The sequence below is a fragment of the Lagenorhynchus albirostris genome, chromosome 9 (genome assembly GCF_949774975.1).
Source record: "Lagenorhynchus albirostris chromosome 9, mLagAlb1.1, whole genome shotgun sequence".
Taxonomy (NCBI): domain Eukaryota; kingdom Metazoa; phylum Chordata; class Mammalia; order Artiodactyla; family Delphinidae; genus Lagenorhynchus; species Lagenorhynchus albirostris.
Genome location: NC_083103.1, coordinates 90,584,354 through 90,611,638, shown reverse-complemented (window position 1 = coordinate 90,611,638; position 27,285 = coordinate 90,584,354). Strand labels below are relative to the sequence as shown.

General features: G+C 47.5%; 1 protein-coding gene across 1 annotated transcript in view; it reads right to left on the bottom strand.

Moving 5' to 3' along the window:
* Positions 1-27,285, bottom strand: part of ZBTB16 (zinc finger and BTB domain containing 16) — a 189,417-nt gene that overhangs the window by 81,910 nt on the left and 80,222 nt on the right. Inside the window, exon 3 of the mRNA XM_060160423.1 lies at positions 14,956-15,053. Within this exon, the coding sequence (XP_060016406.1) occupies positions 14,956-15,053 (98 nt within the window). The remainder of the gene's footprint in view (positions 1-14,955; positions 15,054-27,285) is intronic.

The following is a 27,285-nucleotide window of genomic DNA, read 5'->3' as shown; positions in this document are numbered from 1 at the left end:
TATTTTCTCTCATTCTGAGGGTTGTCTTTTCATCTTGTTTATAGTTTCCTTTGCTGTGCAAAAGCTTTTACGTTTCATTAGGTCCCATTTGCTTATTTTTGTTTTTATTTCCATTACTCTAGGAGGTGAGTCAAAAAAGATCTTGCTGTGATTCATGTCAAAGAGTGTTCTGCCTATGTTTTCCTCTAAGAGGTTTATAGTGTCTGGCCTTATATTTAGGTTTTTAATCCATTTTGAGTTTATTTTTGTGTATAGTGTTAGGGAGTGTTCTAATTTCATTCTTTTACATGTAGCTGTCCAGTTTTTCCAGTGCCACTTATTGAAGAGACTGTCTTTTCTCCATTGTATATCCTTGCCTCCTTTGTCATAGATTAGTTGACCATAGGTGCGTGGGTTTATCTCTGGGCTTTCTATTCTGTTCCATTGGTCTATATTTCTGTTTTCATGCCAGTACCATATTGTCTTGATTACTGTAGCTTTGTAGCATAGTCTGAAGTCAGGGAGTCTGATTCCTCCACCTCCGTTTTTTTCCCTCAAGATTGCTTCGGTTATTCAGGGTCTTTTGTGTCTCCATACAAATTTTAAGATTTTTTTTGTTCTAGTTCTGTGAAAAATGCCATTGGTAATTTGATAGGGATTGCACTGAGTCTGTAAATTGCTTTGGGTAGTATAGGCATTTTCATAATATTGAGTCTTCCAATCCAAGAACATGGTATATCTCTCCATCTGTTTGTGTCATCTTTGATTTCTTTCATCAGTGTCTTATAGTTTTCTGAGTACAGGTCTTTTACCTCCTGAGGTAGGTGTATTCCTAGGTATTTTATTCTTTTTGATGCAGTGGTGAATGGGATTGTTTCCTTAATTCCTCTTTCTGATCTTTTGTTGTTTGTGTATAGGAATGCAAGAGACTTCTGTACATTAATTTTGTATCCTGCAACTTTACCAAACTCATTGATTAGTTCTAGTAGTTTTCTGGTGGCATCTTTAGGATTATCTATGTATAGTAACATATCATCTGCAAAGAGTGACAGTTTTACTTCTTCTTTTCCAATTTGGATTCCTTTTATTTCTTGTTCTTCTCTGATTGCCGTGGCTAGAACTTCCAAAACTATGTTGAATAATAGTGGTGATAGTGGACATCCTTGTCTTAGAGGAAATGCTTTCAGTTTTTCACCATTGACAATGATGTTTGCTGTGGGTTTGTCGTATATGGCTTTTATTACGTTGAGGTAGGTTCCCTCTATGCCCACTTTCTGGAGAGTTTTTATCATAAATGGGTGTTGAATTTTGTCAAAAGCTTTTTCTGCATTTATGTAGATGATCACATGATTTTTATTGTTCAATTTGTTAATATGGTGTATCACATTGATTGATTTGCGTATATTGAAGAATCCTTGCATCCCTGGGATAAATCCCACTTGATCATGGTGTATGATCCTTTTAATGTGTTGTTGGATTCTGTTGCTAGTATTTTGTTGAGGACTTTTGTATCTATATTCATCAGTGATATTGGTCTGTAATCTTCTTTTTTTGAAGTATCTCTGTATGGTTTTGGTATCAGGGTGATGGTGGCCTCATAGAATGAGTTCGGGAGTGTTCCTTCCTCTGCAATTTTTTGGAAGAGTTTGAGAAGGATGGGTGTTAGCTCTTCTCTAAATGTTTGACAGAATTCATCTGGTCCTGGGCTTTGGTTTGCTGGAAGACTTTTAATCACAGTTTCAATTTCATTACTTGTGATTGGTCTGTTCATATTTTCTATTTCTTCCTGGTTCAGTCTTGGAAGGTTACACCTTTCCAAGAATTTGTTCATTTCTTCCAGGTTGTCCATTTTATTGATATAGTGTTGCTTGTAGTAGTCTATTATGATGCTTTGTATTGCTGCAGTGTCCGCTGTAACTTCTCCTTTTTCATTTCTAATTGTATTGATTTGAGTCCTCTCCCTCTTTTTCTCCATGAGTCTGGCTAAAGGTTTATCAATTTTGTTTATCTTCTCAAAGAACCAGCTTTTAGTTTAATTGATCTTTGCTATCGTTTTGTTTCTATTTCATTTATTTTTGCTCTGATCTTTATGATTTCTTTCCTCCTACTAACTCTGGGTTTTGTTTGTTCTTCTTTCTCTGTTCCCTTATGTGTATGGTTAGATTGTTTATTTGAGATTTTTCTTATTTAGTGAGGTAGGATTGTATTACTATAAACTTCCCTCTTGGAATTGCTTTTGCTGCATCCCATAGGTTTTGGACTGTCGTGTCCTCATTGTCATTTGTCTCTAGGTGTTTTTTGATTTCCTCTTTGATTTCTTCAGTAACCTTTTGGTTATTTAGTAACGTATCGTTTATCCTCCATGTGTTTGTGTTTTTTACATTCTTTTTCCCTGTAATTTATTTCTAATTTCATAGTGTTGTTGTCGGAAAAGATCCTTGATATGATTTCAATTTTCTTAAATTTACCGAGGCTTGATTTGTGACCTAAGATGTGGTCTATCCTGGAGAATGTTTTGTGTGCACTTGAGAAGAAAGTGTAATATGCTGTTTTTGGATGGAATGCCCTATAACAACCCAATCCAAAAATGGGCAGAAGACCTAAATAGACATTTCTCCAAAGAAGATATACAGATTGCCAACAAACACGTGAAAGAATGCTCAACATCCCTAATCATTAGAGAAATGCAAATGAAAACTACAATGAGGTATCACCTCACACTTGTCAGAATGGCCATCATCAAGAAATCTACAAACAATGCTGGAGAAGGTGTGGAGAAAAGGGAACCCTCTTGCACTGTTGGTGGGAATGTAAATTGATGCAGCCATTATGGAGAACTGTATGGAGGTTCCTTGAAAAACTAAAACTAGAGTTACCATAATACCCAGCAATCCCACTACTGGGCGTATACCCAGAGAAAACCATAATTCAAAAAGACACATGCGCCCCAATGTTCACTGCAGTGCTGTTTACAATAGCCAGGTCATGGAAGCAACCTAAATGCCCATTGACAGATGAATGGATAAAGAAGATGTGGCACATATATACAATGGAATATTACTCAGCCATAGAAAGGAACAAAATTGGGTCATTTGTAGAGAAGTGGATGGAGCTAGAGACTGTCATACAGAGTGAAGTAAGTCAGAAAGAGAAAAACAAAGATCATATATTAACACATATATGTGGAACCTAGAAAAATGGTACAGATGAACGAGTTTGCAAGAAGAAATAGAGACACAGATGTAGAGAACAAACATATGGACACCAAGTGGGGAAAGTGGTGGTGGTGGTGGGGGGTGGTGTGATGAATTGGGAGATTGGGATTGACATATATACAGTAATATGTATAAAATGAATAACTAATAAGAACCTGCTGTATAAAAAAAGAATAAAATTACATTTAAATAATGTAATAAATAAATAAATAAATATCAAATTTATCAGGTCTATTGTGTCATTTAAAGCTTGTGTTTCCTTATTAATTTTCTGTTTGGATGATCTGTCTTTTGGTGTAAGTGAGGTGTTAATGTCTCCCACTATTATTGTGTTACTGTTGATTTCCTCTTTCATAGCTGTTAGTATTTGCTTTATGTATTGAGGTGCTCCTATGTTGGGTGCATATATATTTACAATTGTTATATCTTCTTCGTGGATTGATCCCTTGATCATTATATAGTGTCCTTCCTTGTCTCTTGTAACATTCTTTATTTTAAAGTCTATTTTATGTGATAGGAGTATTGCTACTCCAGCTTTCTTTTGATTTCCATTTGTATGGAATATCCTTTTCCATACCCTCACTTTCAGTCTGTATGTGTCCCTCGGTCTGAAGTGGGTCTCTGATAGACAGCATATATATGGGTCTTGTTTTTGTATCCATTCAGCAAGCCTAAGTCTTTTGGTTGGAGCATTTAATCCTTTCACATTTAAGGTAATTATCGATATGTATGTTCCTATTACCATTTTCTTAATTGTTTGGGCTTTGTTTTTGTAGCTCTTTTTCTTCTCTTGTGTTTCCCACTTAGAGAAGTTCCTTTAGCATTTGTTGTAGAGCTGGTTTGATGGTGCTGAATTCTCTTAGCTTTTGCTTGTCTGTAAAGGTTTGATTTCTCTATCAAATCTGAATGAGATCTTTGCCAGCTAGAGTAATCTTGGTTATAGCTTCTTCCATTCCATCACTTTAAATGCACTGTGCCACTCCCTTCTGGCTTGTAAAGTTTCTGCTGAGAAATCAGCTGTTAACCTTATGGGAGTTCCCTGGTATGTTTTTCGTCATTTTTCCCTTGCTGCTTTTAATAATTTTTCTTTGTCTTTAATTTTTGTCAATTTGATTACTATGTGTCTAGGCGTGTTTCTCCTTGGGTTTATCCTGCCTGGGACTCTCTGTGCTTTCTGGACTTGGGTGGCTATTTCCTTTCCCATGTTAGGGATGTTTTCGACTATAATCTTTTCAAATATTTTCTCAGGTCCTTTCTCTCTCTCCTCCTTCTGGGACCCCTATAATGCGAATGTTGGTGTGTTTAATGTTGTCCCAGAGGTCTCTTAGTCTGTCTTCATTTCTTTTTTCTTTATTCTGTTTGGTGGCAGTGAACTCCACCATTCTGTCTTCCAGGTCTCTTATCCGTTCTTCTGCCTCAGTTATTCTGCTATTGATTCCTTCTAGTGTATTTTTCATTTCAGTTATTGTATTGTTCATCTCTGTTTGCTTTTTCTTTTTTTTTTTAATTAATTAATTTATTTGTTTTTACTTTTGGCCGTGCTGGGTCTTCATTCTGTGTGAGGGCTTTCTCTAGTTGCAGCGAGCGGTGCACTGGCTTCTCATTGGCGTGGCTTCTGTTGCAGAGCACGGGCTCTAGGCGTGCAGGCTTCAGGTGTTGTGGCACATGGGCTCTAGAACGCAGGCTTAGTAGTTGTGGCTCACGGGCTTAGTTGCTCCGCAGCATGTGGGATCTTCCCAGGCCAGGGATCGAACCCGTGTCCCCTGCATTGGCAGGTGGATTCCCAACCATTGCTCTACCAGGGAAGCCCTGTTTGTTTGTTCTTTAATTCTTCTGGGTCTTTGTTAAACCTTTCTTGCATCTTCTCAATCTTTGCCTCCATTCTTTTTCCAAGGTCCTGGATCATCTTCACTATCATTATTCTGAATTCTTTTTCTGGAAGGTTGCCTATCTCCAATCCATTTTGTTGTTTTCGTGGGGTTTTATCTTATTCCTTATCTGGTACATAGTCGTCTGACTTTTCATTTTGTCTGTCTTTCTGTGAATGTGGCTCCAGGACTGTAGTTCTTCTTGCTTCTGCTGTCTGCCTCTGGTGGATGAGGTGATCTAAGAGGCTTGTGCAAGCTTCCTGACGGGAGTGACTGGTGGTGGGTAGAGCTGGGTGTTGCTCTGGTGGGCAGCGCTCAGTAAAACGTTAATCTGCTTGTCTGCTGATGGGTGGGGCTGAGTTCCCTCCCTGTTGGCTGCTTGGCCTGAGGCAACGGAGCACTGGAGCCTAGAGGCTCTTTGGTGGGCTAATGGTGGACTCCAGGAGGGCTCAGGCCAAGGAGTACTTCCTGGCACTTCTGCTGCCCGTGTCCTTGTCCCTGTGGTGAGCCACCGCCACACCCCGCCTCTGCAGGAGACCCTCTAACACTAGCAGGTAGGTCTGGTTCAGTCTCCTATGGGGTCACTGCTCGTTCCCCCGGGTCATGATGTGCACAGTACTTTATGTGTGCCCTAAAGAGTGAAGTCTCTGTCTCCCCCAGTCCTGTTGAAATCCTGCAATCAAACCCCGCTAGCCTTCAAAGTCTGATTCTCTGGGAATTCCCCCTCCCGTTGCTGGAACCCCAGGTTGGGAAGCCTGACATAAGGCTCAGAACCTTCACTCCAGTGGGTGGACTTCTGTGGTATAATCGTTCTCCAGTTTGTGAGTCACCCACCCAGCAGTTATGGGATTTGATTTTATTGTGATTGCACCCCTCCTCCCATCTCATTGCGGCTTCTCCTTTGTCTTTGTATGTGGGGTATCTTTTCTGGTGAGTTCCAGTGTCTTCCTGTCGATGATTGTTCAGCGGTTAGTTGTGATTCTGGTGCTCTCGCAAGAGGCAGTGAGCGCATGTCCTTCTACCGCACCATCTTGAACCAGTCTCCCATAATCTTTTTCTGAGGGTTGGCACCGCAAATTGTGGAAGCCTCAGTCCCCACCAGACCCAGATGTTCCCCAGAAGTACAAAGAAGTTAGTAACAGGGTATTCCCTTATTCAACAAGTACTCATCAAAAGCCTTCTGTGTGCTGGGCACCATGCCAGGCCACTGGGGTGTGGGGGTGAACACTCTCCCAGGTGCCTGGTGGGCTCTGTACTCAGGTGCATGGTACAGACCTCTGAAAGCACCATGCCAGCAAGGTGCACTTTTTAGTGGCAAAGTCCAATAAGAATCTTGCAAAACCTAACCCTGCTCATCCACTTGCCCATGCTCAGCTCAACTTAAGAAAACATCCAGGGACTAGGAACCAAGCCAGAGAAGCCCCACTCTGGTCCCTGAGAGGTAAGGGACAGGAGTTCTGGGAGCACTCTGGAGTCCTCCCCAGGCCTTCTGGGACAGAGTAACAGTTTGTTCCCCACCTCAACCACCGCCCAACTTCCAAGCTAAGAAACTCTGAGCTGTGAGAGAGAAGGCCAACCAAGGTGGAGGGAGACAAAGTCTAATGAAGACACAAGAAGAAAGACACGAAATGCACAGGAGCATTGAGAAAAGGCCCAGGCCAACACAGACGCAAGGACAGGGACGAAGAGATGGAGTGACATGAAAGGAGACTGGGGAAAAAAATGGAAGCGAGGAGAAAAGCAGAGCTGAAAAATAAACACCTGCCACCAGAGTGAGCTCAGAAGACAGCGCCGAGAGGAACAGCCAGCAGAGAGAGCCGTCACTACATGGTCTGGAGGCAGCTGGTCTATCGGGCACAGCCCTGGACACTGGGACCCAGGCACAGCCCGGGTAGAGGGCAAGGGCACAAGGGCTGAGGAGAGAAGAGGGCAAGGGAGGACCACCTAGGAATCCTGGCAGGGTGCACATCCGGGAAGGTGAAAAGACCCCGGAAATAAGAAAATGTCATCCCCTTCGGGTGGATCACACACCAACATCCTACCCTGCAACCTCGTTAGCCGTCCATCCTCAGACAAAAATAAGGGCCAGCAAAGCAGCCCGGAATGTAGAAGGACGGTGGGAGCGAGGGAGAGGGAAAGAGAGAACAGGAGAACAGATAGACAGACGGGATGTCCCAGCATCCACCTCTCGAGGGCCATTCATTTCCTGACAGGAACGTCATTATCTTGCTTGACAGAATCATACGGTACGCAAGGGAGTATGGGGGGAGAAGCCACCCTATTTTGGGATAGAAAAATCAGAGAGAGAGAAACAGAGGGAGAAAGAAGGTTATTACATAATTTCCACTTTCTTCCCTCCACCCTTAATGTTCTATCTGACAGGCTCCTCTCTTAGGGGGGAAAAATGACAAATCCAATCCAAAATGCAACAGCCTGTGTTCTGTTCGGAGAGCACACAGTGTACTGTACAGCCCATAAAACCCCAAACAGCCTCCAGACACTGCCGCAATCGTCCTCCATCAAAACACTTTGTCTTGCATACAAAAATAAGATACAGCGCTGAACGGAATACAAAATCAGCCCATTACAGTACAGGGAGACTGCTACTTAGCAACGAGGGGGCTCTAAAGCCTCGATGCTCTACAGGAAGCAAAATCTGTCGAGCCTGTTGGGCAAATGATAAACATTAGCAGTATTAAAAAACACAAAAGCCATGTAAATGGATAGACATAATGTGGAAACGAATTTATAGAATAAATTGGGAGGGGGCACTCAAGCCTACGGGGAGAGGCTGGGCTCCAGAGGGGTAGAGGCACGAGCTTCCCAAACCCCTGCTAAGGCACCACATGGAGGGAGAGACATGTGTATTTGGGGAGAGGGCTATGTGAACCCCCTTTTCACACAGGGGCTGTAGGTGAAGGGGTGGGAGAGAAGTGGTGAAAACACTGTTTAATACGATGACCTGCGATGAACTTTCTCTGTACAGCTGGCCCAACGTGCCATCTTCAGGGCCGGGGGACCCAGGCACACACCTCCAGCAGCACTGCAGTGGGGAAATGGGTGGGCTTTATCTGCCCCGGGGCCAGTATCGCACCCAATGCCATCACAGGACCTGTCACTTGCTGTAAACAACATCCTTGCCCAAAAAATAAAAAAAAGCCAACCCAGAAAACAAAACCAAAAACACCCCATCTGGGCTGGAAACACCAGTATATTTCATCAGGTAAAGGGGAAAAATACCCTGGCTGTGAACCAGCAGCAGGGTTTCGGTTCTCCGCCAAAACGGGAGCTAAAAGGCAAAGCCATATTCTTCTGGTCTCCTTTTAGGCTCTTGAGGCAGAAAGGGAGAAGGGGCGGGGGTGGGGGACAGCGAGGAATGGGGAGGAGAGGGGGAAGAAATGTATTTTTCATCAGCCAGTATATAATTTATAAACAGCACTAAACAGTTTTTGTTTTCTTTCTCGTCTCTCCCGTGTACGGGCTTGGACAGCAGTCAAGGCTGCGTTAATTTCTGCTTTGGGTACAGTGTGTTCTTGGAGGCACATCTGCAAGCGATCATAAACTCTCTGGAATGCTGGCAGAACATCCAGACCTGCCGGCAGGCCGGTGACGACACCACTCTGGGAAAAAGTTCGGGAAGCAGGCCAGGTTCAGAGCAGGGAGGGAGAGAGGGGAGCGTGCTGGAGAGAGAGCCGGGGAACGTAGCTTCTCTTCCCTCTTCCTGTGCCCCCATCACCCAAGAGGACCAAGGGGAAGGCAGGCTCTGAGCCACTCACGTCCCATCTTAACCCAAACCCTCCATCGTGCCCAGCTCTGCAGGCATGTTGAGTGAGGCTGAGGTCCTGAGAAGTTTCTTCTTGGTTATCTCCTGGTTTTAGCCTGATGGCAGAAAGCCAACCAGAAGAAGGGAGTGAGCAGAGAGGGAGCAAATGGACCCTGGGTTCCAAGCTGCCTGGATAACCTCAGTCTCTTGCTTTTAGCAGATGCCTGATCTGGAAAGAGAGGGGGGAGTGAGAGGAAGAAGCTGCAAGGTCAGGAGAAGCCATCTTTGCATCCTGAGGTTCTTCTCCATCATCGTCACGGGGACCAGCTCATCTCCCCGCCTCGCAGTCCCAGGGCGTAATCCAGTTACCTCGTTCCCCCACACATTCTCTGTCTTTGGGAAGAAGGACCCTGAACCTCAAAGCTTAGTATTATTCCCAAAAGAGAAAAAAGGGGGACAGGTACAACCCACAGATCTTCGACATCTCGTGAAACTTTGTTTCTTCCATCTGATCAGGGGAAAGCATGAGAGAACCAATCTGGTTTCTGACCCCAACCCCTCCTGCCCTTTTCCCCGCCAGATGGTGACCTGGCCCCAGATGATATGTCCTGGCCACACCATGCTGCTGCTGGAATCAGAAGATCTGTCAGCCAAAGACCACGCTACTTCCCGGTGGCTCTGACTGTGGCGAGGAGTCTGGTATCGGGGTGTTTCTCAATAGCCAAGGCTCACAGTGCCTGGAGAAGGGTGAGGAGGAGTGAGCATGCAGGATGGGATCCCCCCAAAGAAGGGCTGTGTGCCCCTAACCACTGCAAGAGGCACAGGCCATGCCCCCCTCCAGCCGCGCCCCAGGACTGACTGCCTGTCACGCCATTTCCCCAAGAGTCTTATGCACCCTCTACTCCAGCCTAGTGTGCATCAAAAAGCCCAACAGTCCTTTCTGTTCCAGAGGAATGAAAGTGTCCCTTCCTTATCCAATCTTTCAGCGCTTTTGAGTGCCCTAGGTGAAATGCAAATCATTTTTCTTGCACTGATTTTGCTTGCAATCTTGCCCGGCTCCTCCCTTCTAAACCCTGCCCCCTCCTCCCCCCACGCCCAGCCTACAGGCCCAGCTACACTGCACGTCACCCCAGGCGGCGTGGGCTGCCCCCACCAGGTGCTCTCAGAAATCCATTCTACCACCTTCTCCCAGGAGCCCCCTTCCTCCTTGAATTCCTCCTAGAACTCTTTCTTGGCGCTCAGCACACACCACCTTCTTTTATAACTTTACAGTCAAACATCTCTCCTACTAGATCTAAGCGCCCGGAGGGTAGGGGTGCTGCCTGTTCTCCAGTGTTAAGTACACAGAGCCTGATGCATCTGCTGGCTCCAGAAATGAATGACACTCCCAGAACAGAAGCAGGCCACAGAAATATGCAAGCCTCTAAATAGCATGCGGCCAAGGCAAAACTAGGGGCAAGCAGTTCTGGGTGTGCTCAGTTATAATCCACCAGCACATCAGGCCAAGCTGTGGGAAACACTACCTAATGGGAAACGCTACCCGAGCAAATCGCAGAACCAACTCGAGTCATCGCCCGAGTCTGTGGTTTCTGCATGGACACCCAGAGCTAGGATGTTCTCTTAAGTAAGAACAAGGAGTGGCAAAGAGACAGAGGGTCACAGATGCTCCCACGAGGGATGGGGCAGCAGAGGATGGGCAGGAGACTTCAGAGGGATCCGGGGATGCAGAGGGGCTGGGATTCTTCCCCGGCTCCCTGCACTATCCTCCACCCAAGATTCATGCTCCAGAAGGGGCAGCTTTGCAAAGTGTTCTAGTGGTCACTTTTCTCACCCCAAATCTCTTTCTCAACGCTCGGACTTCCTGATCCCCAAACCACCTCTGAGAATGCAGGGTCTGGCCAGATCAGTCTCATTAGTGAGTGAGTTAGGGTATTGTTCGTTAATTTAAACTTATTGTTATCATCAGGTATATCTCATAAACATTTGGTTAGTTAACGCCTTCAAATCGAAATCAAAACTTCAATTAAGCTGAACATTCGCTACTACCATTTAGGGTCTGAAAAGAGAAAAAAGAAAGAGAGAGAGAGAGAAAGAGAATTGTCTCTAAGAAGGACCTCCTACAGGGCAAGCTTCTAATTAAACAAATTGTCAATTTCAACACAATGAAAACTGATTTAAGAGTATAAATCTGGTATTCCAGTCACTGAAAATAAGACCTCACAGTGTCGATCTTATACAGGCTGATTTCCTTGGACAGGGAAACATGGAAGAGAGGAGGAAGACAATTCGAGAAAGAGGAAAGCTGGGTGGGGGGGAGAGTGAGCCTTTGAGAAATAATATCTCCGCAGAATTCAATGAGGCCTGTACTCCAGCATCAGAGAAACTCCTTCTTTCCTCCTCCTTCACCCCACCCCTACCAGATGAGAAAAAAAAAATTAATCGTGTATGATGACAAACTTGGCTCAGCACTCACTGTACACACTGTACCCACAAGGCTGGCACCCAGCCAGGCCTGGCCCAGCGCCAGAACTACAATAACAAACACAGGCCACGCTCGCCAAGAGGGGGTAGGGCAGCAAGCACGCAGAGCCCGTGCAGCTCTGCGAAGAAGGAGAGACAGCAGGAATGAGCCTCTCCTGGGCAGTGACAATATTTAGGGGAAGCCAGGAGCTCCCTGACCCCAACCCAGAGCCCAGACTCCCTTCACCACGGCCTGACCCCTTTTTAAAACACAGCCCCCGGGGCTGTGGAGCAACTCTTGTTCCGTGATGCTCTGCACTGCTGCTCCAACCCCTGGTGACCTTGTGTAAGGTGGGACTGCGCTACAGACCCTCAGGGGCCATCCTGGCTGCTGCCTCCCTGCACGGAGCCTTCAAAACAGAGCAGCAAGAAAATCTCATGTCATCTAATCAAACGTCTCCTCTAAGACCTCACAAAGGTCTGATATCGTGCAACTGGGGGAGGAATTGGAACAGGTAAAACCCAACTTCTGCTACTGGGATCCCGGAGAAGACCTGGCACCACCGGCCCAGCCCTCTGACCCCACCTCCCCGACATGGTCAGGTCTCTCTAGAGGCCTCAGGGCCTTCGCTGTTTAATGGGGGGGCAAACAGTTCGGGATCAGCCTCACGAAGCCCTTGCTGCTGCTTTATTTTCAAGCCATCCTGGCTCAGGGGTGAGAGATATATGGGACCAGAGAAAGAGAAAACAGAGCACAGAAATATCAGAGCTGAAGCAGGCTATGAGCTATCTGCAAGGGTGAATTAAGGCCTTGCTGTGACCCATCATACCTCCCCCATCACCGACTCCTCTTTTATAAGGGCAGTGGCAAGTGAATTTCAGAGGGACAAATCATTTGCACAGACTTCAGCGACAGACAGGAAAAGTTAAGAACATAGGCCCCAGCTCCCAAAGCTGCCAGGGTATCCACACAAGACTGTGGGACCTTGAACTAGCATCTCGGTCATGGGGTGGTGCAAAGTCACTCATCTTGTCAGAAGCGGGGGCTCTGCACCCCCTGAACGTGCGTAAGCAGCTCCTCCTCTCTCTGCCACCCCACCGGCTCTACCAACGCCGCTGAAGTGTTGGGCTTCACGATGGAGACCTCGGCTAACTCACACTCAGCCAGTGGGCTCCTGGCTGCCCTCCAGTGAACCCCTGGGACACAGTCTAAACACTTCCTATATTGCAGGAGAGACCCGGTGGGAGACTGGAGTTTCCTTGAGTTGCCCGGCCTCCCAGGCTGCAGTCGTCCATTCAACCAATATCTATAGATTCCAATGCCGTGCCAGGTGATGTGCGGCACATAATAGGGACAGACCCTGTCCCCAAGTAGCTTATTCCAGTCTGTCAGGGGAACAGAGGGAAAGGGAAGTTACATTTACTGAGAGCCTATCGTGTGTCAGGCAGCGTGCGAAGCGTCTAACGGGAGCCTTCCGTTTGGAGGCTCAGAGGGTTTGCATTTCTTGCCCAAGGTCACATGGTCAGGAGGTAGATGCCCAAATTCCTAACCCTGATTCCCAAGCAGGAGGAGATAAGGCAATTCCATTAATAACAATAATACAGAGAAGAAAGATTGGGTCCAAAGACAGCTTTGGATAAAAAAATATGGACCCCAGGAGAAGGCTCAATTGCTTCTGGCCGGATGTGAGGAACAGTTGAGGATGACATCGTGGAAGGGACCTTGGAAGATCTGGGAAGACTGGGGATGGGTTATTCCACGCAGAGGGAAGCGGGTGAACAAAGCCACAGAGCTTGGAAAGCGAGCTGTGCTGGTCCACACACAGTGTGGACAAGCACACGAGTCTGGCTAGTGCACTAGACTCAAGGAAACAGTAAGGAGAAAGGGTGCTTACCAGGCTGAGTTACCGAGAGGGCGAGGAAGCTTCAACCGCAGGCTATACTACCCACGTGGAAGCATCCAATGGCACGTAGTCAAGAGACCACACGGGGCTGGAGCATGGAGCGAATGAAATGGAAGACCCACACTTTGCTCTGGGGGAGGGTGGCTGACCTGTGGGCAGACAGCTCACGAAACTCCCCCACTAAACCCTCAACAACCTGCAAAGGTGAAGGGGGAACAAAAAGATTGGAGGTGCAAGTTATAAAAATAAAAAGAGTGCACGGGTACCAGGCAGATGCCAAGCGCAGCAGCGCCTGGGCCCAGGACTCGGGGCCAACGTGGGGCAGGTGGGGGGTGAGGATGGCTCTGAGGGGCCAGGTGTCGGGGAGGGGAGGCCCCACGGGGAGGAGAAATGGAACACAAAGACACGGGGTACAGCGAGACAGACAGTGGCCCGGTGCGGCCCAATCTTTGGATCTGGAAGAGGGAAGATTGGGAAGTGAGAAGGAGTTAGGGCACTTGACGAAGGGCCATGAAGGCCAGGGAGAGTGACAGCACCCCATGCAGCGCAGAGGCACAGGGGCTCTGCAGTGAGGCGGTGGCGAGCGGAAGCATATACAAAGCCACCGAATGCACTTCCACGACCAAGGCGATGGCGGCAGCGAGGACAGACTATAAACAGCCAGACTGTCCTCAACGGGAGTACGGTGATGGGAACGCGCCCGAACGACAACTTCAGCACTGGGGAAAGGGAGGGAGGTGGAAGCAGAAGCAGCCACTGTATGGTAAGGAGTGTCCTACAGACGCTTCGTCATACATTCTGTTACCTAACTGATGTGAGTTAGCAACACCTGCCCTCTACCGATACAGAAACTGGGGGTTCAGAAGACAAACCTGCCCGAGGTCACACAGATGGAGATCTGCCCAACCCCAAAGCAGGCTCATTTCACAAACACTTTGAACCACCAACCGCCTGGAGGGCCCCTTGCTGGAGGCAAAATGGGAAAGGAAGAGCAGACACTGACCATGGACTAGACAGACGGGAGACAGCAAGACCGAGTAAGAAGACAGCCCTCTCTTCTCCCCCAAAACGTGACTCCAAGGTTGAAAGGCAAGGGAATTAGAGGGAAAAGAGCACTGGCTCCAGCAAGGAAGCGCAGTGGCCTCTGCAGCTGAAGCCAGGCGACAGCTTGGCCTCGAAGCAGCAGCCCTGGACCTGCTGTATCCTTCCCTCCACCGAGAACGCCTGGGCACGCTGCATGTCAGTGCTCTCCCCTCTCCACGCCTCATGGGGCAGAGAAGCTTTGCTCAAACACGAGCAAAAATACCAGCAGCCGCCGCGTCGACCCCACTAGAATTGGATAAAATTAACTTGCAGAAGCCAGCACGCTGGAACTAGCTTTGTGTTCCAACCTTTCTATATGTATTTAATTAAAGGCTCCTGTATAATTAGTGAACCCAATAGCCAGATTCATTAGACAGCGAGAACCTAATTCCACAACTGTTCTGCTAATGAAACTGCAGTCTACTTTGGAAGGTGGATCACACAGGGCGCTGGGTACCAACAGAGCCCCAGGAAGCCCAGGAGAGCAGGACGATGGGCTCATCCAGACGGTCACATGGTCAGGATGGACTTTTTGCTCCAGGAGCCTGGACGGAGCGTCCACAGGACGAGGTGGACCAAGGCCCGGCTGGCAGTGGGGATAGCCATGCTCTGGGGTGGGGGTGAAAGTGGGCAGGAGGTGGGTGCCCGTGCTCCAACAGGCCAGTCAGGGCATCCTCGCCTACCTGAATGAGCCAGTAAGTGCATTCTCAGTCGCAAACTATCCAGGAACCGCTTTCCGCAGAGCTCACACCCGTACGTCTTCATCCCACTGTGCAGCTTCCTGTAGGGGAAAGGAAAAGACAGGTTGCTGCTGCTGTGGCTGGACAGAAAGCAGGCCCCCCCCTACCTGGGGGCTTGGCAGCCATGCCTGTGGCAGGTGAGCAAGAGGAAGGGAGATGGAGAGCAGGGGAGCTGCAGATGGGTGCTGACGGAGACATATCCCTGGATCCACTACAGCCGGAAGCCCCCTTTCCCATGGAAGGCTGCCAGGGAAGCATCTATTCCCGGTCTTGTCCAAGGGCTAGAAGAATAGGGCACTTCCTACTTCTTCATCCACTGGCACGTAGACCAAGAAGAAAAATCAGATTCAATTGTGGAGCGAGGAAAGAGGAAGCACCGGGCCAGTTAGACAGACATAATCCTCACGAACTAGCACAAAGCACACATGGAGGCAGAGGCGCCTCTGCTTACTTCACTCGCAGCACGGCCCTCACTGTGCTGCGCTGTGCATATACCCGGCTCACCCAGGAGACCGCTGACCCGGGAGGGCTGCCCCATACCTGCTCTCTCTCCTAGCCCAGCTCCCACACAGCGACTAGCACGTCGCAGCTTATTAGTGAACTGATGCCTTCGTGGACAAAAGATGCCCCTCTCTCGGGGCATCCAGAGGTTCTCAAAACGGCAGTCACTCTCCAACACACAAAACCTTCCCCAAAGGCCCAGCTGTCAAAGCGTTTTCCCTCTACGTCTGGCCAGAGGATGAGCCCTGGCAGAAAGAAAGGTTTGAAGAAACCAGGTAACATCACTCTATAAAGAGAAGGTGGCAGTCGTCGGTTTTGGCTTTCCAAAGAACTTCCATGTACGTTATCTCGTTTATTCTGTGAGGTGAACCTGGCACCCATGACCACCCCAGGAAGACAGAGGCCCTGGTAACCCCTGGTCACAGGCCCAGCCTGCAACCCTCTTCCGACCCCAACTCCCAGCCTGGGGCCTTTCCCACCAGACCCCGCCACTCAGTCAGGAGCCAGCAACAGAGCTGGTCAGAGGCAGGGAAGCAGGCGGCTAGCGGGGAGGTGCTGGGAGAGTCTGGGTCGCGGGCTGGCCAGGGGGCCATCTGGCCCAGAACTCTGCCTTTCCTCCCACTCACACTCCTGTTCTCAGGCCTGTCCATGCCTCTGCCGGATACAGGATCCACCCCACCCTGTCTCTGCGCCTTGCCTGCCGCCTCCCCAGGGGCCTCAGCCCTGAGGAAGGGGACAGGCAGTGGCAGCCAGAGGCAGGAGCTGAGGGCGATGGGGCCGGCAGGTGGGCACCCTTAGAGCCAACAGCCCATTGCAGTCAGGATGTTGATGCATTAGGACCACAGTCAAAGGCTGGAGGGCTGCCGGTACTGATATTAGATGAACGCAGGTAGGGAAGGGGAGGATTATACACTCAAGCCAGTGGTGCCCGGATCTGCTGTCCAGATCACAGAACTAAACCAAGCCACCCACTGCCAGCACCTTCCAAATCCCACAAGAACCCAGAGGTGCGTCAATACCCTGTGGGCCCCGGGATGAGTATGGGCGGCAGTCTAGTGGCTTGAAGACAGCATAGGGGTCCACTGTGTGCAGCTTCTGACAGTGATCGGGCCCAGGCCCCTTCCCAGAACTCTTTCTCAATCACAGTCGTGTTTGCTTGCTTTCCCTTTACCGCTTTGCCAAAGACAACAAATGATTTCTCAATCACAAGTGCACACACACCCTCATCCCTGACACTGCCGTGCACCCCACCCCCATGTTATCTGACCCCCGGCCAAGGCTGATCCAACCCAATTGAGAAATAGTAACGGTACAGAACATTTTCACTGAACATTCTCAGCTCTAAACATATTTCACAATGCTGGGCACTGGGACATGTCCTACTAGCATTCTGGGCAAAGCACGGTTTAAAATATGTACCCAGGCATGTTTGTGTGTGTGTGCACGCATGCATGTGCACACGCTGGAGCTGAGTATGCCTGTCACTTGCCTGGGCATGACAAAGGTTTGCTTTCCTAAGAGCTGTTCCGTGGAGCAGCAAAAGCTCTATTCACAAGTGGTTCCACAGGTGACCCTCGTACACAAGTTCATGGTCAGATCAGGTGGACGGCAGCATGTGGGTTCCAGTCTTATTTATCTCCAACTTTTTCTTCACTCACGCTTTTTTTATATAAAATATTTATTTATTTGGCTGCGCTCAGTCTTCGCTGCAGAGTGTGGGATCTTTGTTGCAGCATGCGGGATCTTTCAGTTGCGACACGCAGGATCTAGTTCCCTGACCAGGGATCAAACCTGGGCCCCCCGCACTGGGAGCGCGGAGTCTCAACCACTGGACCCCCAGGGAAGTCCCTTCACTAATGCTTTCCAGGGGTGCCCACCTCTGGGGTGGCTGTCAGGAGGAAGACGAGGACAAACACACACTCAGGTTTGTTTTCCCAAAGGGCGCTGGAGTGGCCAGCCTTCAGGTTTCAGCAGTCACCACCAGGATGAGCATCCCCACCCTGGCTCTTGGGCTCCCATCTCTTCTCCCTGCAGGTTTCAGATCAAGTCTCTCATCTGGGTAACCCTACTGTTGTTTTGTTTTGTTTTGTTTGGTGCAAACGGATTTGCCTGGCAACTGGTGTCAGTGGCCTTCTTGACCAACTGGATTGGCGTGGTGTGTAAGGTGATGCACTCTTGCCCTCTACTACAGAGGGAGCAGGATTCAGGGAAGGATGCCAGTTGAGCAGCCAGAAGACCTGGATTTTTGTCCTAACTTGGCCATTAACTTGCTTTGTGACCTTAGATAAAGCATGCTATCACGATCTGTCTGCATTTTTTCACGATCTGTCTGCATTTTTTCACCTGTAAAGTGATGGGTGATATCTAAGGTTCTGGTTTCTCATGGTGTCAAAACTTTATTATTCCAAAGTCTTACCCATGTCCTTTCACCCAGCCTCCAAGGAATGCCTCTGAGGAGCACTATTATCTCTCTGAGCCACGTTCCACTGTGTGATGTCTCATGACACCAGGGCAGTCAGGCTAGGACAGCCCAAGGGAAAAACTGACACCCATTCTCAGATATCTACTCATTTTAAAACCTTCTAAACCAGAGGACCTGACTTCCCTCCTTTACTCACCTGTGATGTTTCAGTGAAAGAAACTTCCAGAACTCATGACCAGCCTTTCTTTGGAACCATTCTGCTGCCATGCATCTTGCAGCCTTCAGAGACATGGGTGTCCTCTCCTGCCCAATCCTTGGGGTAAGGAGACTGCCTTGCACCTGACCCACTAACTCAGTGCCCTGCACGGGTTCCCAGAGGCGAGCATGGCATCCAAGTGATCCCACATGTAGCTCGAGGACGAAGGTCCTGCCTCACTGGCGGAGGGACCAGGGCAAAGAACACCAAGTTCAGAAGAGAAAAAGGGAACACCTCCCAGGCCTGGAGCTCAACTGAGCCAGTGCCGGTTCACCCACCCCTGTCATTATTGTTCAGACACCAAGGGGTGGATGTGAAGAGGTAGAGACTTCTAATCCAAAGCAAAGGGAAATGGCAGAGAAGAATCTGCGTGCATGCAAGGACCACCAACAGACCTTCTATGGCACGGGCTGAGGAATGGCCAATGTGGAAACAGAATCGCAACTGGTTTCCAGAGTGAAAGTACAAACTGCAGGATCTCAGGGTCTGTCTCCCTGGACCCCAACCCTTACCCCCTCTGCCGCCACACTACGCCGCTGCAAGCGTTCTGATGAACGTGGAAATTCCATCCGCCTCCTTCTTCCTCTCCACACACACTCATATTTTCCCAGGCCGGCCCTGCCTTTTCACAAGGTCAAACTACTCACGGTCATCTGAGGTCATCAGCCTCCACGATAACACAGGAAAGGACAGCTGGGGACATCTTTGCACCTGTCTACATATGCTGCCTTGGTTTTCACACTCTCTTCTCTGAGAAGCAATAGTGTTGAACACTGTTTTGGAACACAGTTCTAGATGGCCCAAGCAACTCCATGCTGGACTCAGAGGAACGTCCATTCCCCACAGGCGTCAGGGCCCCACCACCCGCTCTTGGGGAGCGGGCTCAGGTGCTCCCCAACTACCACCACACCTGGCCCACTGGGTAAACTCCTGAAGGTAACAGGTTTTCAATTTTGTCCAAAAAGACAAAGAAAAAATTAACCTCTAACGGGTTTCTAGCTATTGTCTCAAGAGAACTGAATCATTATGGGAAAACAGAGGTAAGCAAATACGAACCTTTTAACAAGTAACTGGAGGGAAGGACACATTCCTTCTCACTGATTCTCAACCACACAACTCTCACTAGTAAAACCAAGCTAGCAAGCTCCACACTCATTCAAACCACTTTCGTGCTGCTGTGAGGCTGAAAGTTCATAACAACTCATCTGCTTCAGACTGTAACTATATAGTAGCAGAAGCCGCGTTTATCTTTCCTTTTCTTTATAGGGGCTAGTTGAGAAGTGACTGCTCCATGCTGCTAAAGAAATTCCTCCATCTGAGGTGGGGTCCAGGCATCCTTCTCTCATCTGAACACTAGTCCAAGCACAGGAGCTTCATGGGCAGCCTCCAACCTCATCCTGTGCCCCCGAAGTCCACACAAGGAAGGCCAACGGCAACCTCATAGCCGCATAAAGCCTGAGCTTCAGACCAACCTCACCCTCGGGGTAAGCTTCGTCTCCTCAGCCCGCTAGACGACAACAGCAGAAAAAGTGGCAGCAGGGAGAGACTCACGCCAGACTCCATCCTCCCCCACCCTCAGCCTCCAGGGACAGCCGACTACAACAGCTGTTCCCTAAGGGGCGCCCTCTGTACTACACCCTGCAGGAGAAGCTAGGCCTTCCTGTATCCCACACAGCCAAAGACTAAGGGGAGAAGTCTAGAAGGGCCAGCAGTGCTGCTTGTCTGAGAGAGAGGGGTTCAAGGCCCAGCACCACCAATGTTCCATTTCTTCCCAAGTTCTCTGCCTGGAGACAAATGGCAGTGAGAACAGACCAATAGGTAAGAAAGTCTAGAGAGGGAATTCTGTTCCAATAACCCAAGGGCTGCCCTTCTTCGCTGTGCCCCTGGGGAGATGGAAGTACCTGCCGTACGAGTTTTGCTGAGCACACCACACCAGCACTGAAAACTAGGATCTGTTATGAGGGAAAGTGAGCGGAGGGAACTACCCACTTTTGCACGAGGAAAGATGCGGTGGGGAAGCCATCCTATAAGGAAGGGCCTTTATAAGACAATGTGTTCTTTGTTCTCACCCTGAGTGACTCTATCCCCTGCCCCCACCAACACTCCAGCTCCAGCGGCTCTGAAGGTCCTTCCAACTCACCCCCTCTACTTGGTCTGAGCTGCCCCACATGCAGAAGTCACCCCAGTGCTTGATCTTTTGCTTTCTGATCCTGTGACAGTCAACTTGACCTATACAGTGATTCTAGGGGTACTCAGGACAAGGACAAGACAGGAGAGTCTGTGAGTCAGCTCCCAACGATGGTCTAAATGATCCTACTTTCTCAAAAGCCTGTTGCCCCATGGGAATCAGTACTCTCCAAGGCCCTCTACTTACCATGGGAACACAGCGCCGTGCAAACCTCTCACCCCGCTCTTGACCAGGACCTGCCCGCTGACCCTGACATGTGTCTCCCTCCCATGTGGGCACTGTATGAGGGGGATCCCTTCACAGGCTCGGACAATGCTCTGTCTTCAAAGCAGTAAAGAACCCTTAAACCCAGTGGTAAGAGAACCTCACCTGGCCTCGCTCACCTCTCCAAGTCGAAACGCAACTGACAGAGGAAAAAGCTTATGTACTTCAGCAACGGGCTCTCTCTTCTTCCCCAGACCATTAAGTTCACAATGTACCTTCAATGTCCACTTACCTTCAACTCGAATAACAAGAGGAAGGCCAAATAGTCAATTCTGCCCATTCTGGGCTTGAATTTTAAGAGGAAGAGACGAATGAAAAGCCATTAGGTTACCAGGGATTTACCCCCAAAAGCAACTTCCAGGGAGACTGCAGGGTGTTTCCATACATGGTCTAGTCTCCTGTACTTTCTCCACATGCCTTTTTGTAGCGAAGGAATCCTCTGAACAGAGCCTGTTCCACTAGAGGCCTCCACCCTAAGCCAGAGCAGGTCATCCACAGGACATCTGGGATGCTCAGGGAATGTTCCCTACCTTCTAAGGGTGACATGGTACCTTCTCAAGGAGCATCTCTTAATGCCGCCAATGGTGAGTGACATATATCAGTCCCCGGGGGTCAACAATCACACCCAGTACCATTCTCCTTATGTACTTACTTGGAGAATCAAGTTCCTGATTCTGGACTAAGCCCTTTATAAGTTCTTCCGAACTATAAGTTCCTAGAGGACAGGAACCAAGTCTCCATTTCCACCTCCTAATCCCTCAGCACAGATGCACGCAGCCAGAGCAGACCCACGAGAGGCCACCGCTAGCGAAGCAGTCACCAAGCACCCCAAGACAAAGGGATACTTGACGCTGAAATCCAGCCCTGAGATTGCCTGGATTCAGAGAGGAGGTCTGGTACCCCCAGGGAGAAAAAGAAAATAATAGTTCTAATATTGGCTAGGAAATGGGTCACGTTCATTTTCTCAAGGCATAAATAAGGGAAATTATCCTTTTACCCACTTTTTTTAAATGTTTGGATTAGACAGTCATTTGACAGGCTGCGAACGCTTAGCTGATATTACTGCAAATTATCCTTCTAGCAATAGAGTTCGTTGCTCTCTGACTAATCAATATTAATAAACATTACTGAATGCTTTTACAACACAATTTATTTTTTAATACAGCTCTTTATGTATGTCATAAAGTAAATATACCAATAAAAGGCAAGGATTTCAAACAACAGATTAAAAAAGGCAACCAAGAACTAACAGAGTGCTAGTCAACACCTTCCGTGCTGCTGAATGGGGGGCAGGCCTGCACCGAGCGTCCCTCTGCTGGGAATCCAGGCCTGTGGGCCATGGAAGATGGTGGCCATTTGATTGTTTCAGAGCCTTTTAAAGGGAGGAGAGAGAATACCAAAGGAGGCATGTTTTCTCAAGAATGTAGATGAGAAGTGCGGTATACCGACTGACCGAAACACTAGACTAGCGGTGGGGGGCTCAGTGCTCACCCCAGCTCTGCCAGGAACCATCTGGATGACCTTGGTCAAACAACTTACCCTCTCTAGAGTTCTCCCTGCAGCTTTGCAACAACGCAAGAATTGAGTTAGATGATTTCCTAGGTCCTTTCCAATCACATTTGTAACACCAGAAGGCTGTGGCGTTGACAGGGGCCTGTGCTAGCCAGACTAGACCCTCCTTCGTGAAGGATCCAGGCCAGATCCATCCCCTCAGCCCCTGTTATTGAGCCCAGAACACAGGAGGGACTCAGTGCATCTTTGTTGAATGAATGAACAAACAAACATGAAAGGGGATTCAAGGAGAGAAAATGTAGAGGCTGAAAACTCCCCCACTGCCTCTACACACACACACACACACACACACACACACACACACACACACCCCACCCCTCCCCCCACCACACACCCCAGTACGAGAACAGCTGTCCCTACAGATGGCCGACAGGCACATGGAAAGGTGCTCGGCATCACTAATTATTAGAGAAATGCAAATCAAACCTACAGTGGGGTACGACCTCACACTGGTTAGAATGACCGTCATTAAAAAGTCTACAAATAACAGATGCTGGAGAGGGTGTGGAGAAAAGGGAACCCTCCTACACAGTTAGTGGGAATGTAAAGTGGTGCAGCCACTATGGAACAGTATGCAGGTTCCTCAGAAAACTAAAAATAGAATTACCACATGATCCAGCAATCCCACTCCTGGGCATATATCCAGAGAAAACCATAATTTGAAAAGATACATGTACCCCAATGTTTATAGCAGCACTATTCACAATAGCCAAGATATGAAAACAACCTAAATGTCCATCAACTGATGAATGGATAAAGAAGATGTGTGTGTGTGTATGTATACACACACACACACACACATACACACACACACAATGGTATACTACTCAGACATAGAAAAGAATGAAATAATGCCATTTGCAGCAACATGGATGGACTTAGAAGTGAAGTAATACTAAGTGAAGTAAGTCAGAAAGAGAAAAACAAATACCACATGATATCACTTATATGTGGAATCTAAAATATTACACAAATGAACTTATCTACAAAACAGAAACAGATTTACAGACGTTGAGAACAGACTGGTGGTTGCCAAGGGTGAGGGGGGAGTGGGAGAGGATGGATTGGGAGTTTGGGATTAGCGGATGCAAACTATTATATAGAGCATGGATAAACAACAAGGTCCTACTGTATAGTACAGGGAACTATATGCAACAGCCTGTGATACATCATAATGGAAAAGAATATGAAAAAGAATGTATATATATGTATAACTGAGTCACTTTGCTGTATGGGAGAAATTAACACAACATTGTAAATCAACTATACTTTGGTAAAATAAATTTTTTTTTAAAAAAAGAACAGTTGTCCCTATTATCCAAAAGAGAAGATTTCCTTGGGGTTCTTAGAAAGAAAGCGGTGCATTCTGCCTGGCCTGGGATGGAGGCCAACCTGGAACTCACTGAAGGGTGGTAGGAGCTGTCCTGAGTCTTGAAAATATGAGGAAGGACAACGGCATCCCGCGGCCATAACCACACCAAGTACAGTGCTTTCAGATAAGGCTGCCGGAGAGTGTTAAAATACAACGTCAAAAATGACAAAGGGCCATGCTAATCTCCCCGCAGCAACTGCTCCGAGAAGGATCTCCGTGGCTGCCCGGTACCAGGAGGCCTGGGCTTCGGGCTCTTATGTCACCGGCCCTTTGTTTCAAAATACCCAGTTCTCCTAAGTCATTTATTTGAAATATCTCTAACAACAAATTTCACCAAGAACAAAAGTTTTTCATTTGTGCACCAGGCTATAGGATGATCTTATCACACACAATCTCATACTGTCTCTTTCAACAAGGTCTTAGCGTGCTTATCTGCGAAGTTCCTAGTAGCCAAATATGATTGAAATGTTCTATTTATGCTCACTGGATTAAGGAGATGTTGCAAAACTGCACAAAAACCTGGCAGATGTAAGCAAGGTATTACAGCCTGGCCAGTTAAGATCTGAGGGAAAGGGATCAATACACACTTTTGTAGTTTCTTTCTTCTTCTTTTTTTTTTTTTTTTTAAAGAAACCAGAAAAGTTGTGCTTTTAGAAAAGGGAAGAGGAAAAGAAGTAAAATGCCTTAAGATTTATAGCTTCTCAGAGCTTTTTCCAAACCCTAAACAGGGCACCATGGTGCATGCTTGATGATGTCAGCCCAAGGGAAACAAAAATAAATCCAAAATATTCTCTCCAGATCCTAAAAGGCCCTATAAGGGAACTGAACTATGGTTACGGAGGAAGAGCATTTTTGCTTTCTCTCTCTCTCCCATATGAGGCTTTCAACCAGCGCACATAGCCAATTTCTGGGAGAACCCTTTCAAAAAGTTATAGATTCCTCCTTAATCTTCCTGTTTTGCCTGGGTGTGTGCAGGAAACATCGTCTCCTAGTTATCTAGGCTCATTTTGACATGTTCTCCCTTTAGCCAAGCAGCCAAAACTCTACCTTCAGATCCCACAGACCAGCCTTGGATCCTCAGAGACTACTGAAAATAACTGAGGTTTGTTAAGGACCTAAGAAGAAACCCCTGCAGAATTAAACCCTTCGGAAAACCTTCTTAGTGTATATTGCCTCGTTCTTTCTGCTTTAGCATGCTGAAAACTGAACTACTTTTCTATGAGGATTCTGAGCTTTAGAGCCATCATTCTGAACATCAGTTACGAACACGAGATAAGAGGATACACTGATGAACCTGTAAGGACATCCAATCACATTGTGAAAGTCACTGTCATTTTATTAAAGGAAAAAAGGCAAAACCCCATCAGATAGCCACTTCTTTGTTGGTTCTTTTTTTCTTCTAGAAAAATGCAAAAAAAAAAAAATCTAGTCAACGAAGGTTTTATAATAATAAGGCTAATGCATTGATAGATCACATGTGACTCTGAAAGGGTTTGCTGAGGGTCATCTCAACTGCCTCATGTCTGGGGAAGAAGGGAGTACAGTCCCCATTTTGTAGATGAGGCTGAGCGACTTACCTTCCCATGAAGAAGACGGAAGTCTCCAGACTTCTCACCTCCAGATCCACATTCACACTTGCCCACCTGAAAGAACACCCACCCCACCCATAACATCCCCTCACTGCCTCCCAATAAAGGCACCGGAAAACAACCAGCGAGAGAGGAGACACTGAGAGCACACCCAGGATTCGCAGGACCCGAATCAGAAAGACGCAGGAACAGAGGAGCGACTGAGAACACAGGTGAGCCCAATGACGGCACCCAGAGCCCACGGCAGGCTGGGTCTCAAAGGATCTTCATCACCTCCTACCGGGATGACCGCAGGGAAGGCACACAGCCTCACCCCCTACTGCTGTTTAGTATCTGTTAAGCACCTACTGTGTGCCCGGTTCTGGGAAAGTAAGACTACACTTGAGCTGCAGTCCATCTGGGTAGGTCCTACATCAGCATTATTCTCCATCATTATACTCGATTGATTTCCTTTATAGCACATTTCCTTAACACAATTGACAGGTATATATTGGGTTTTTGCTACTATTCTTTATCTCCACTAGACTTTAAGCTACATGAAGGCAGAAGGCATCTGCTGTAGCCTCAGAGTCTGGTACAGTGCCTGGTACAGAGTAGGCATTCAAAACATTTTCTAAAATAACAGCTTTATTGAGATTATCTACATACCATAAAATTCACCTTTTCAGAGTGTACCTTTTGATGGTTTTTAGTGTATTCACAGAGCTGTGCAACCATCACCATTATCTAACTCCAGAATATTTCCATCACCCCAGAAAGAAACCCCCTACCTATTAGCAGTCATTCCCCATTCTCCTATCCCCCAGTCTCTGGCAACCATTAATCTATCTTCTCAATGCATTTGAGAACATCCATGAAATGGAATCATACAAGAAGACTTCTGTGTCTGGCTTCTTTCTCTTAGCATAATGTTTTCAAGGTTCATCCACTTTGCAGCATGTATCAGTACTTCATTCCTTTTTATTCCATTGTATGTATATATACCACATCTAATTTATCCATTCATCAGTCAATGGACTTTTGGTTGCTTCCGCCTTTTGAAGCATTATTATGCTTTGGCTATGAACATGTATGTACATGTCCAAGTTATCTGTGGACATCTGCTTTCAATTCTCCTGGGTATATACCTAGGAGTAGAATTGCTGGTACCTCTATGTGTAACCTTCTGAGGACCCGCCAGACTCTTTTCCAAGGCAGCTGTACCATTTTACATTCCCATCAACAATGTATGAGGTTTCCGATTTCTCAGTACATTTTTGGGCTAAATGAATAAATGAAGATTCCTTCTGCTCTAAAAGCCTGCAGAGAATGGGATAAATTTCCAAGGCTCCTGTGGTAAGCTAGCATCTTCATCTGCAGACACGACATACCCCACTCGTGTTGAACAGAAACCCCAAAGAAGGCTATTTATATTTAGTTCATTCTAGAGAGACAGAATCAAATAAAAAATGAAGACAAGGAAAATAAAACCTCAGACAGCTCAAAGTGGGTTCTACCTTCGCAAATGATTTCAACCCCCATGTCCAGACTCAATAATTTAATAACACACATGTCTTAAACAAATTTAGTTGAAAAAATATGAACAGGATCCCAGCTCAGCTGCAGCTGACTTTGATTTGGTCAGCAGTGAGAGCAGCTTTATTTGACAGCCCTGCTTGTCTATGACGGGAAGTCTGAAAATACACTTAATAATACTTAAAATCAACACACACAAACAAAACTATCCCAGGCAAACCCTAGGAGAGGGACCCACGGAGCTGAGAGCCCAGGAGAGCCAAGATCAAGTCTGGCCTCTCTTCCTGCCCTTGTTTGAGGGGGCGGGGTGTCCCAAAGCTGGGGGAAGAAGCTTTGCGAAGAGCTCCTCAAACTTCCTTTTCTCCCCTTTTCTTTCTCTGTAAAAGAAGGCAGCGTATTCTTTCTGCACAGACTCCTTGCAAAGAACAAACAAACAAAGGCTGGGACAGAGCAAGGCCCCTTGCAAGCTGCAGGTAATTAAAACGGCCTGTAAATGCCCCAGCAGAAAGCACTTCAAAGAGACAGTAATTCCAGCAATGGCTAGTCAAGGCTGTGTGGTGTAAAAATTATGAGTTTTCCCAACGGGGAGCTTTG